General features: G+C 37.8%; 3 protein-coding genes and 1 long non-coding RNA gene across 4 annotated transcripts; 3 read left to right on the plus strand and 1 right to left on the minus strand.

The window, feature by feature from the left end:
• The first annotated feature begins 275 nt into the window (after positions 1–275).
• Positions 276–4,592, plus strand: LOC105156504 (uncharacterized). Its single transcript, XM_011072656.3, has 11 exons — positions 276–510; positions 1,177–1,330; positions 1,472–1,543; positions 1,819–1,890; positions 2,909–2,980; positions 3,075–3,218; positions 3,297–3,377; positions 3,480–3,551; positions 3,662–3,733; positions 4,214–4,285; positions 4,372–4,592. The coding sequence occupies exons 1-11, from the start codon at positions 408–410 to the stop codon at positions 4,460–4,462; spliced, it is 1,005 nt and encodes a 334-aa protein (XP_011070958.1). The 5' UTR covers positions 276–407; the 3' UTR covers positions 4,463–4,592.
• Positions 4,593–5,866: 1,274 nt separating this feature from the next.
• On the plus strand, positions 5,867–8,980 carry LOC105156507 (heparanase-like protein 2). Its single transcript, XM_011072658.3, has 9 exons — positions 5,867–6,467; positions 6,559–6,595; positions 6,914–7,097; positions 7,178–7,332; positions 7,415–7,648; positions 7,748–7,937; positions 8,035–8,160; positions 8,305–8,404; positions 8,481–8,980. The coding sequence occupies exons 1-9, from the start codon at positions 6,264–6,266 to the stop codon at positions 8,793–8,795; spliced, it is 1,545 nt and encodes a 514-aa protein (XP_011070960.1). The 5' UTR covers positions 5,867–6,263; the 3' UTR covers positions 8,796–8,980.
• On the minus strand, positions 8,933–9,408 carry LOC148789273 (uncharacterized). The gene is made up of 2 exons (XR_016064012.1): positions 9,269–9,408; positions 8,933–9,191 (listed from the first exon to the last, which is right to left on the minus strand). It is a non-coding gene; the product is annotated as an uncharacterized LOC148789273 (long non-coding RNA).
• Positions 9,115–10,928, plus strand: LOC105156505 (uncharacterized). Its single transcript, XM_011072657.3, has 6 exons — positions 9,115–9,248; positions 9,374–9,465; positions 9,654–9,863; positions 9,952–10,363; positions 10,472–10,553; positions 10,631–10,928. The coding sequence occupies exons 1-6, from the start codon at positions 9,223–9,225 to the stop codon at positions 10,820–10,822; spliced, it is 1,014 nt and encodes a 337-aa protein (XP_011070959.1). The 5' UTR covers positions 9,115–9,222; the 3' UTR covers positions 10,823–10,928.
• The last annotated feature ends 53 nt before the right edge of the window (positions 10,929–10,981 follow it).

Genomic DNA, 10,981 nt, shown 5'->3' on the forward strand with positions numbered 1-10,981 from the left:
TTTTAATATTTTAAAAATTTATGTATTATGAAAGGATGGAGTGAGTACAATCATTAAAATTGATTAAAGTACAATTTAAAGATTTTATAATTAAAAAAAATTAATTAATAACAATAATAAAAGTTTAGGGGCCTATGTGGCTATTACTCTTGTTACTTCCTTTTAATTATTTAATTTATGTTTTCCTCCCCCAAAATTTTCTATAATTCCTTTACAGGCCCAAAGTCCACGTAAAAGTCCAGCAACGACGTCAACTGAATTCACGCATCGTTTTCATGCTTCATAGCTTCACACTGACTTCAGATCCTATCTCCCTCCCTCCCTCCCTCTCTCTCTCAAATAATCAAACTACATGCTCTGGAGTTATGTATGTAACCCTAATCGCTGGAGGAAAGTGAATTTGAAAAATGGCCACTTGTATACATTTTCTTTGTTCAGCATTCAGTCACTTTATCGTAGCTTCCTTGATCCTCAATGAATTAGTACGGTGCAAGACCCTTAAGCGCGATGGTAATTATCCTTTTTTTTTTTTCTCTGTTTTTAATGCAGCATTACTGTTAAAAACAATGCTTGCTTTATGCTAAGAAAGAAATTGTTCTCTGGTTGGTAACATCAGGTTTTGGAGGGCGTTTGGATTTAGTTTAAGATTTAATGTTGCTCATGGTTAGGTCAGGATTGCTGAATGATTAGCTTGGACCAACATTGAGTGGGATCTGCGTATTCGTGATTTTTAAAGAAAGGATAAATTCTGTTCATGCTCAAAGTTTTTGATTAATTTGATTTCATTGAAAAATTAGTGAGTATGATGCTTTAGTTCAGTGCAGTAGATGGAAAAGTTTGATTCTTTTCATTGACGAAGTTGAGCAGTTTCATCATGCTAGAATCTTGATGCATAAGTTAGAAGATACGGTTTAAGCACATTGGATTTTGTTCTAGTTATTGCTTTCTGTCCAGGAGAGGCGTAAATTTACTAGTACTAGCATATGGTATCAAGCAGTCTCTACTTATTTTCTCCAACATCTTTACTACAATTTGAAAATGTCTGTACATTATGTTATTCTATACCGAACTATGGGCCGCATGCTATTTTGCTTGGTGACTGGATATGTGAACTTAATTACTAAGATGTTTATATGTTTCTGGAGCTAAATTTTGTTAAATGTATGTTAATTACAGTTAAGGCATTAAATGAAATAAAGGCATCACTAGGATGGAGAGTGGTATATGCATGGATCGGTGATGATCCTTGTGGAGATGGTGATTTGCCTCCATGGGCTGGTATCACGTGTTCTGCTGCCAATGAGAATGACTATAGAGTTGTTACTGGACTGTTAGTTGTCTCTTTTCACTTTCTTTTAAGCAACTTTTCTGACTCTTCTGCATTCAGAACTTTTCAAACTGAAATATTTGTCCAACAACCAGATCATCTTACTATCTGCTGTTGACCTATTCTGCTTTTCAATCTTTTCAGGGAAGTTTATGCAGTTTCTATTGTTGGTCCTTTTCCACTTGCAGTTATCAATCTGGTGGATCTTACTAGGCTGTATGGTTCTCCTTTCTTTTCTTCTGCTGCTATATGAGCAATTCTTTGTTGCAATTTGAGAATGAGATTATTATAGCACTTCTCTCAGGCTTTGAATTTCTTTTTTTCTTTATATACATATATATATATATGTATATGATGGAATTTGAAACCCAAGGAATGGTTACATAGAACGGTGCTTCCTGCTACAAATGTATTATGATGTCAGCACAAATTATGAATCGAACATTTTGGTACTTTTCTTCCTCTTGAGTTTCTCAAATATTTTGTGGCAGGGATCTACATAATAACAAACTTACTGGGCCAATTCCACCACAAATTGGACGGTTGAAGCATCTCAAGATACTGTAAAGTCTTGTGCTTTCTCATTGATAAACAATAAGCTGCTCTCTGTTTGTCATTGATGCATGCAGCATACATTTAATGCATCACTCCTACTTAAGTATGTAAGATTCCTTCTATGCATATGACATATTATTAACTGACTGGTCAAGGCTGATATATGTCTGGCCTGTCTGTCAATTGGCCCCATTACTCAATGGAAGCATGCACCAAAACCACACACAAAAACTTACGGAGTTCCTAAGAAATATCAATAGTTTTCCTTCTACAAAATGAGATGAATATCGTGTTCATATGCTATTCGTAAGGATTTTGTCTGTCATGCCACTCAAGCTGTGAATATGTAATATGGGCTTGTTTACCCATACACGTTCATTTTAAATCCAAAACTATATATACTGAGTTTCATGGCAATCTGAAATCTATTTTTCAACTTGAACTCTAAGACTGATGTTCTTTCCATCTTCAATTTCAGTTGTAAATCAGAGCTCAAGTTATACTCTGAGTTCCGTAATAATGAATCTCTTACTGTATGACATTTGTACTTCCTGTTTTGACTTGAACAATTAAACCCCTAGTGTCAGGCTGTAGTACCAAACCCCTATTGTCAGGCTGTAGTATGCCGGGTGCTTAGTTACTTGTCAGCTGAAAGCTTGTGAAACATCTAAAAATCTACTAACGTGACCTTGCTAGATTGCTGTGACCACTGTTATTTACTTATTTATATATCAATTTGTGGCAGACAGGTTCTCTAAAAAATTGCAGATTGTATGAGAAAAACTAGGTTTGCTTCGCTGTTTGGAATTCATTATATGTCAGTTTAAGTTGATTCGGGCATGCTATTATACGGTCATAGTATAGACAGACACCTTTCTTTCTTGAAAAGTTCTAAGGCAAAATAGCACAAGCCAAAAGTAGAAACTGGGATTCTGTTTTCTTTTCTGCTCCTTCACTTCTCTATATAACTTTGGCCTATTTTTGACATCTTCGGTTTTGTTATGTGCCTGTGATTGATTTTATCAGTAATTTGAGGTGGAATAAACTGCAAGATGCCATTCCTCCTGAAATTGGCGAACTAAAGCAGCTAACACATCTGTATGTGATGTTAATTTTTAAGATTATTCATTCTATCTAATTTTGCATCAAACTTGCTTTCCATAGTTGACAGATGATTGTGAATTTTATGCAGCTATCTAAGTTTTAATAATTTTAAGGGGGGAATTCCCCGGGAGCTTGCTAATCTTCCCGAACTCCGTTATCTCCAACTACATGTAAATCGTTTGACCGGGAGAATTCCTCCTGAATTGGGAACTTTGCAGAATCTGCGTCACTTGTAAGATCATTTGATGACTTTTGAAATGTGCAGTCTATGGCCTATCTCTACAGTTAACCGAGTTTGAATATTTTTCAGGGATGTTGGTAACAATCATTTGGTCGGAACCTTAAGGGAACTCATTCGTTTTGAAGGATGCTTCCCATCTCTTCGTAATCTGTACGCTTTATTTTTTTGGCAATCTATTGATGAGCTATTTAGTTCTTTTGCTAATTTCATTAACCAAGTGCCTATGCATCTCCTGATATTTTAATGTCACAGGTATCTTAATAACAATTACCTTACAGGTGGTGTTCCATCACAGCTTGCCAATTTGACAAACTTAGAGATCTTGTAAGTTTATGTGAAGTGAATTGGGCGGTCCTGCTTGTTATTATGTTCTCTTGTTCTGTTTCTCTCTATCTTGTGCTAACTTAGCAATTTGACTGTTCTGTTCGTTCCAGATATCTGTCATATAACAAAATGGCTGGAATTATACCATTCGGGCTCGCTCACATTCCTCGATTAACTTACTTGTAAGTATGGTTTCATATATTAGATGATATTTAAATTTTGAAGCTCTGAAACATACTTTAGTATCTTGTATTTTCTTGAAGCAGTAAGCAGTATGCCTATTTGGGTGGTCTCAATAGTCATATGGTGAAAAGAGCAGGACAAATGGTCTTTCTGAAAATATTGTCCATCCATTTGTTGCTCTCTTCTTTTGCCCTTCATGTCTCTATTAAACCTGGGACAAGAGTCCAAAGCTTACTATAACAAGGCAAACTAAGTAATGAACCAATGGCTTTAATGAAACAATCCTCTGGCATTATAACTACCAGCACTGCCTACAGTTGGTTGGCAATTTTATATGGAAGAATCTCCTACTGCTAGTGGCTCACATGCAATACTTGTGATAGTACATGGCTAATGACAACCAATTTGAAAAAGGGTGTGTGTTATACTAAGTTATGCTAGAATTGTTTTTGCTATATCAACCTGTTTCTCTGATTCAGGTACTTAGATCACAATCAGTTTCTAGGGAGGATTCCTGATACCTTCTACAAGCACCCATTTTTGAAGGAAATGTGAGTTTTCACTTGAGTGATTATTTCGCCAACCGACTATTTTGAGGCTTAACTCTCTATTCACTTTACGAACATTGTGGTCACAGGTATATAGAAGGAAATTCATTCCGGGAAGGTGTAAAACCGATTGGCGACCACAAATATCTGGAACTTTCTGATTCAGATTTCCTGTTTTAAGCAAATGAATCAACACAATTTTGACTCGCATCTGTTTTCATCAATCAAGTTTCCTTTCTTTTATTAATAAAGGAAACACCATAATTGTTGCAGAGACATTCTTCTTAGTTGCATAAGTTTGTTCTCGCAATGTTAGCAGTGGTCTTGATAGTGGAGATTGATCTCCTCCATGCTCGCTTTCCTAATTGGGTCAGGTTCTCTTTTTTGAGATGACTATCAGGACATGTGACACTCGCAACTAGTAGTTAATATATCATCATATTGGTGGTCCTTCAGAAAGTCCTGCCTGTGTGAAATATGTGGGCGTGGTGGGGGCTTTAGACATGGATTGGGGGAATTGACGTGCCCATTATCACCATGATCGCAACGGGCACTGTGCAATGCTCTCCAAGCTATAGACTGGAACCCGAAATAGACATCCTCTGAACTTTAATCGTAACTTTTACAATAATCTTTGCTCCCTTGAGCAAATCAACTAAATGTCCATAGTACTCTTGCTAGGCTCAATATTCTGATGTACAGCCCAATTAGGGTTTCATGTGCCATGTTCCAGTAGTTACAATAACCTAACTGAGCTTATTTCCATTCCCAGAATCTTCATAGTATTTCCGCAAACATCACTACTGTGCGGCAATCTATCAAACACCTTTTTCGCCAAACTCAAAGCACCCACGTTTAGAATACTTGTTAAAGAGGGAAGTGCCCAATTTGACGTTACGAGGACTCCACTTTCCAATCTCAAGGGAGCCGAGCATCAGCACAAAAGTTTTTTTTCTTTCTTTTCTTTTTTTTTCTTTAACATTCACGAACCTAACACACACACTTAAAATTAAAAAATTTCAAGGTTTTTTTTTTTTTTTTTAACACTAAAGAGTGAAAATTTTGCAGAAAATTAAAAAGTTAGACAGAAGGAGGTGGGAAGAAGAAGAAGAATAGAGAGATGAGGGAAATTTAGAAAATAATTCATTCAATAATGCCCATTGCTTTTGTCCTCAGCTTTGACTTCATAACATAGTGCACAATAGAGGCTGCCATGAAAAGGGTCTGAGTAGAAAACCAAGATTTTGCTTAAAGCAAATAACGACGCTATTCTTCCCAAGCCCACATGTCTACCATTAATGAGCTTGCTTTAGTTGCAATAATTGTCTTATATTTTTCAAAACAGATACGATAAAAGGCATCTGTCAGTCACTTTTTACAACCACCAACTTTACATACACGTAAGAAAAAGTATGCAAAAAGGCCAAAATTTGCTGTTAGAACACAGAGACGCAGACATCATACTGTAACAATAAATAGCCCTGTGACAAACAACATGTCTTGTCCTTGCGTTGACAGTTTCACGCGAATGCAATAAATGTTTGTGGGTTTTAGATTATGGAGTAATCAGACAACTCCAGTCGGCCATAACTAAAATTATCATCTTGCACATGGAGTTATTATCCCAAAACCTTAAACTCTTTCTTTAAAGCTTTTCCCTCATTAATATTCGACATTCCGAGTGGTAGAAACATATCTTACTATTTTTATTTGATTTCTTCAAGAATCAACCTCAATGATAAGGGTAGTTGATATTCTTACAGAATGTTCTGTAAAAAGTAGAAAGATATTGATGTAGACTTTGAGTTTGAAGATAAGAAGGATGTAGTAAAAAGATTTGTCCCTATTAGGCTCCTTTATAGAATAGTAGTTGATATGCGTTCAACCTCAGCTATAAAAGAATATATGGGCAATTTACTATAATCCAATAGGCTACTTTATCTTCAAAGATTGGACAAAAGATCAAACAATTTGTTTCAGGATGGAATCAAGGGGTGTAATAAGTTGTATTCTTCTATCATACTTTTGTTTGTGTTGTGCAGAAGAAGTGAAGTTGACAGTGAGAGGAGTGACCTCCATAGCAAAGACAGATGAAAACTTCATATGTGCCACTCTGGATTGGTGGCCTGAGACAAAGTGCAACTACAACCAGTGCCCCTGGGGAAAAGCAGGCATCCTCAATCTGGTAACGATCTCTTGAAACTGAACTTTTAGCCACTATGAGAAGAAAGCTTGGCAGAAATCTTAGCTATCTTTTTCTGTATTGTATCCTCCAGGATTTGGAAAACAAGATTCTTGCAAATGCCATCAAAGGTTGCTCTCTCGTGTGCCTGCTGAAACTCTTTAACTACTTCTCCATCCTTTTACAATTTGCATGTGTTTCTGGAGCTCATATTTGTGTTGGACAAAAATGTTCAAAATTGAGACTGAAGATGATAGCATTAGGTCAGGGAACCATATTCATCAGGCAGGACACATCATGAATCAGTGAAGTCTTGTCACAAAAATCATCATACATTTCAGTTTTTATGCTAGCAATTGGCAGTAATCACTGCTTAAGATGTCTTGTTAATCTTTTGGTCTATATGTTGCTTCCATTTGACTGGTTGAGGTTACTGTCACTGAAATCAGCATTCAGCCCTCTTCGGATCAGAATTGGAGGTTCACTGCAAGATCAGGTTCTGTACAAAGTTGGAACCTTAGCCCCAAAATGCCCACATTTCAAAAGAAGAGATGATGGCCTTTTCGGATTTTCAAAAGGCTGTCTAGACATGAACAGATGGGATCTCCTGAACAAATTGTTCAACAGAACCGGGTAATCTTTTATGCATGAACAAATTCATTATATGATCAACTTGACTCAAAAAGTATTCTACAAGAGCATAAGTTTTGCAGGGCCAGGCTAACGTTTGGCTTGAACGCCCTCACTGGAAGGAAGAAGTCCAAAGACGATAACTCACTTATGGTAGGCAACTGGAACCCAAGAAATGCCTATGAATTCATGAAGTACACTGTCTCCAAAGGGTACAAGATTGATTCATATGAACTTGGTAAAGAGATCCGTTATTTAGTACAACTATAGTAATGCTGTTATTCTGTTTGGTTTTAACTCTAGTGCTCAGTTGTCTCCAGGAAATGAGCTTTGTGGAAGTGGGGTAGCTGCAAGAATAGGAGCAGAACAATATGGCAAGGATGTTATTGTACTAAAAAGACTAGTTCAGAAGCTGTACCCTAACCCTGCTACACAACCAAAAGTCTTGGGTCCGGCCGGATTTTACGACAAGCAATGGTTCAATACCTTCCTCCAGACCACAGGACCAAATGTTGTAGATGGTTTAACCCACCACATTTACAACCTTGGTGCAGGTACAGGCTCGATTTCAATGAAACTCTTCTGCACTTTTGATTCTTGGGCTAATCGTTTTCTCTTCTGTGTTCTGTTCGTGTGTGTGTGTGTGTGTGTAGGTGTTGATCCGACCCTTATCAGCAAGGTTCAAGATCCTTATTTTCTTGATCAAATAGCTGAGACATACAGAGAGGTTTCTACCAGCATTAAGTTATTTGGGCCATGGTCAGGAGCATGGGTTGGGGAAGCTGGGGGGGCTTACAACAGCGGTGGCAAATATGTATCACATGCCTTTGTTGATGGATTCTGGTTTTGCATCTTTTTCACTCTGCTTATCTGTGAATGACCCGTTTCAAATTCCAACATTATTCGGGTGAAGTTCTTCTCGTAAAATATTTGATAACAGGTACTTGGATCAATTGGGTATGACATCAAGATTCAACCATAAGGTCTTCTGCAGGCAATCCTTAATTGGAGGAAACTATGGTCTGCTTAACACAACCACATTCGTTCCCAACCCAGATTATTACGGGTTGGTATTCTTTCATTACAATAAGGACGTCGGAGTAACTTTTCAAATTAAGACTTCTTTTTGTTGCCAAAACTAAAAGGGTTGAAGTATATCATGTGTTAGTCGATGTTTGGACTAGTTTAAATTCTTGTTTCCCTTTCACAGTGCACTCTTATGGCATCGCTTGATGGGAACGAATGTGCTCTCTGCCTCTCATAACGGCTCCCCCTACTTGCGCGTCTATTCTCATTGCTCAAAGAAAACAGTAAGCAGAATCCAGTACACAGATTAAAACAACTTGAATATAGTTTCTGAAGCTTGCGAATTCTTCTGGATTTCAGGCAGGCATTTCGCTACTCCTAATCAACATGTCAAATTCCACAACCTTTGAAGTCTCAGTAGCTGATGATACAAACTCGTACCATCAACAATACAGAGACACAAACAAAAGGGAAGAATACCATCTGACCCCAGAAGATGGCAATATTCTAAGTGATGTTTTGCTGCTAAATGGGACGCCATTGAAGCTCACGGAGTCATCTGACATTCCGGCAATGAATCCACAGCTCGTTGATGCTCGTCTGCCTATCAAGGTCACGCCTGATTCAATAGTTTTTGCCACGCTGCCAGGCTTTAAAGCCCCAGCCTGTGATTAGAAGTTTGTTAACTCTAAAATTCTACATCTATAGAGAAGGATAAAATGTCTTTCTCATTCAGGAGTTTACTGAATCTCTCATGTAACCTGATCGGGTATAAATTGTATGGAATTAATGATTATTTCATGTAGCAGTAATATTTAAACCAAGTGGAGTGTAATAGAAGAAAGTCATATGTGGTGAAAGTACGAAGGATCCAAAAGATAACACAGTTTCTCTAAAAGTTAGTACCAAGAAGAAAAGTATGCTTTCTTTACAGGGTTTTAAGATGCAAAAGCTGTCGTTCCTGCAAAGAATATCCCAGGTTTGCTTGTCTCCAAAACCAAGTCTGCAGCCTACCATAAACCTAAACAAGTTTGCCTCCGTCTACTGCTTCTCCTTCAAATGAGTTCCAAACTACAAGAAACCATAAGAGCCTTATTCATCTATGGAAAGCTTGATTAAGCAAACGAGGTAAAGCTCTTGAATTCTACCTGGAACACGTTGCATGTGCAAGTCGCCTGATGGTCAAGACCAATCCTTGCGTATATTTCCTTAATTTGCATCTTTTTGTGTGTTGCCGCTAACGACTTCTCCAGACGAAAATTTGCTGGTACACGACAGGAAAATAAAGAGAGCAGAGGCACAGTAGAAAGGAAAATACCACCTCAAAAAACTCTACTCTCTGGAGGTAAACTATAGTTCTTGAAGATTTTCTACAAAATTTAAATAGGTGTGGGATGTTTTTAAGCAATCAACAGCCAATAACCAAAAGGAGATGATAAAAACACAAGCATTTAGCCGAAGGGCTTTAATGCAAGATCATTAATTATATGTGGATGAAACAACCAACATTAACCATACAAATGCTTTTTGCAGAGAGGAAAAGAAGCCAGAGCTGGTTAAGACAGTTTTCTAGACAAATGAGTTGGGAATACGATTTCAGTGCTCTTGATTACCCCACTGCGGTTGCAGCAGCAGCTTATGCTATTCAATCACTGGAAGAATCAAAGTCCCGGGATCAGAACTTGACAACTTATGGCCCTGACAAGTCCTTGAACAAGATGAGGAGCAGAGCTGAAGACACTGGTAAGAGATATACCTCGCCTAGTCCGCATGTTCTAAAAGAAATTCTTTCTCTATTTCACCATACGTCAACAAATAATACATATACCAGAGGAAACTTTGAGGAGAAATTACAAGGATCCCGATATCAAGATGCCAATAAGCGCCTCCAGGAGTAAAAAGATGACTGAAAAGGCAGCGGACCCAGGACCACCCAGCAAGGACAAAATAAGCTTTGTTGATACCAACAAAACTACTAGTAAAAAACCTGCCAATTCAGCTGGTCAGATGGCTCCTGAACGTGCCCCATCCATGGGAAGGCCACCAACTTTTGCAGATAAGCATTTGGATATCGGTGAAAGTGAAAAGCCTGAGACCCCTCAGCCAAAATCTGATAGTCCACCCACCAGATGGTCCACGACTCAACCAGTTGATCCAAGAAGGCAAACTGCTACAAAACCTGGACCGGCAGATTCTATGGCAGATGCTTGGGAAAAAGAAAAGATGGCAAGCATTCAAGAACGGTAACAATTCATTTCTACTAATGGGAGTAAGATTGTGCATGCATCTCTCTTTTGAAGGTGTTGTAGAATTGTGTATTAGTTTTTGCTTTTTAATGAAAGAAATTTCAGGTATGAGAGGCTGACGGCCATCATTGATGACTGGGAGATTAACAAGAAGAAAAAGGCGAATCGCAAAATGGAAAGGATAGAGGTTGTTTTGATCAGTACTCTTCAAATGTGAACACTAGAAATCAAGGTTATTCAGATTTGACAACGAAAACTTTTCAGGCTAAACCGGAGAATAAAAGAGCAGAGGCTGTGCAGAGACACCAGGAGGAGATAAAAAGAATAGAAGAAATTGCAGGAGGAGCCAGGGCACAGGCAGAGAAGAATCGCAGAAAGGAGGAGCTCAAGGTGAAAGAGAAAGCAAATAAAATCAGATCAACAGGGAAGCTCCCAGCAACATGCCTGTGTTTTTGAATTACCAGTCCAAGGGCTTTCTTTGATTAAAAGAAAGTGATGAAAATTGTAAATGAGAGAAAATAAAATGAATGTGGTATGAAAAATTACATTTAGTACCCTTAAAGTTTACTTTCGTTCAATAAAGTAAATTTTTCTGTTAGTCAAAATTAATCAAAT

Source organism: Sesamum indicum, linkage group LG2 (genome assembly GCF_026168435.1).
Source record: "Sesamum indicum cultivar Baizhima isolate 11 linkage group LG2, ASM2616843v1, whole genome shotgun sequence".
NCBI lineage: Eukaryota > Viridiplantae > Streptophyta > Magnoliopsida > Lamiales > Pedaliaceae > Sesamum > Sesamum indicum.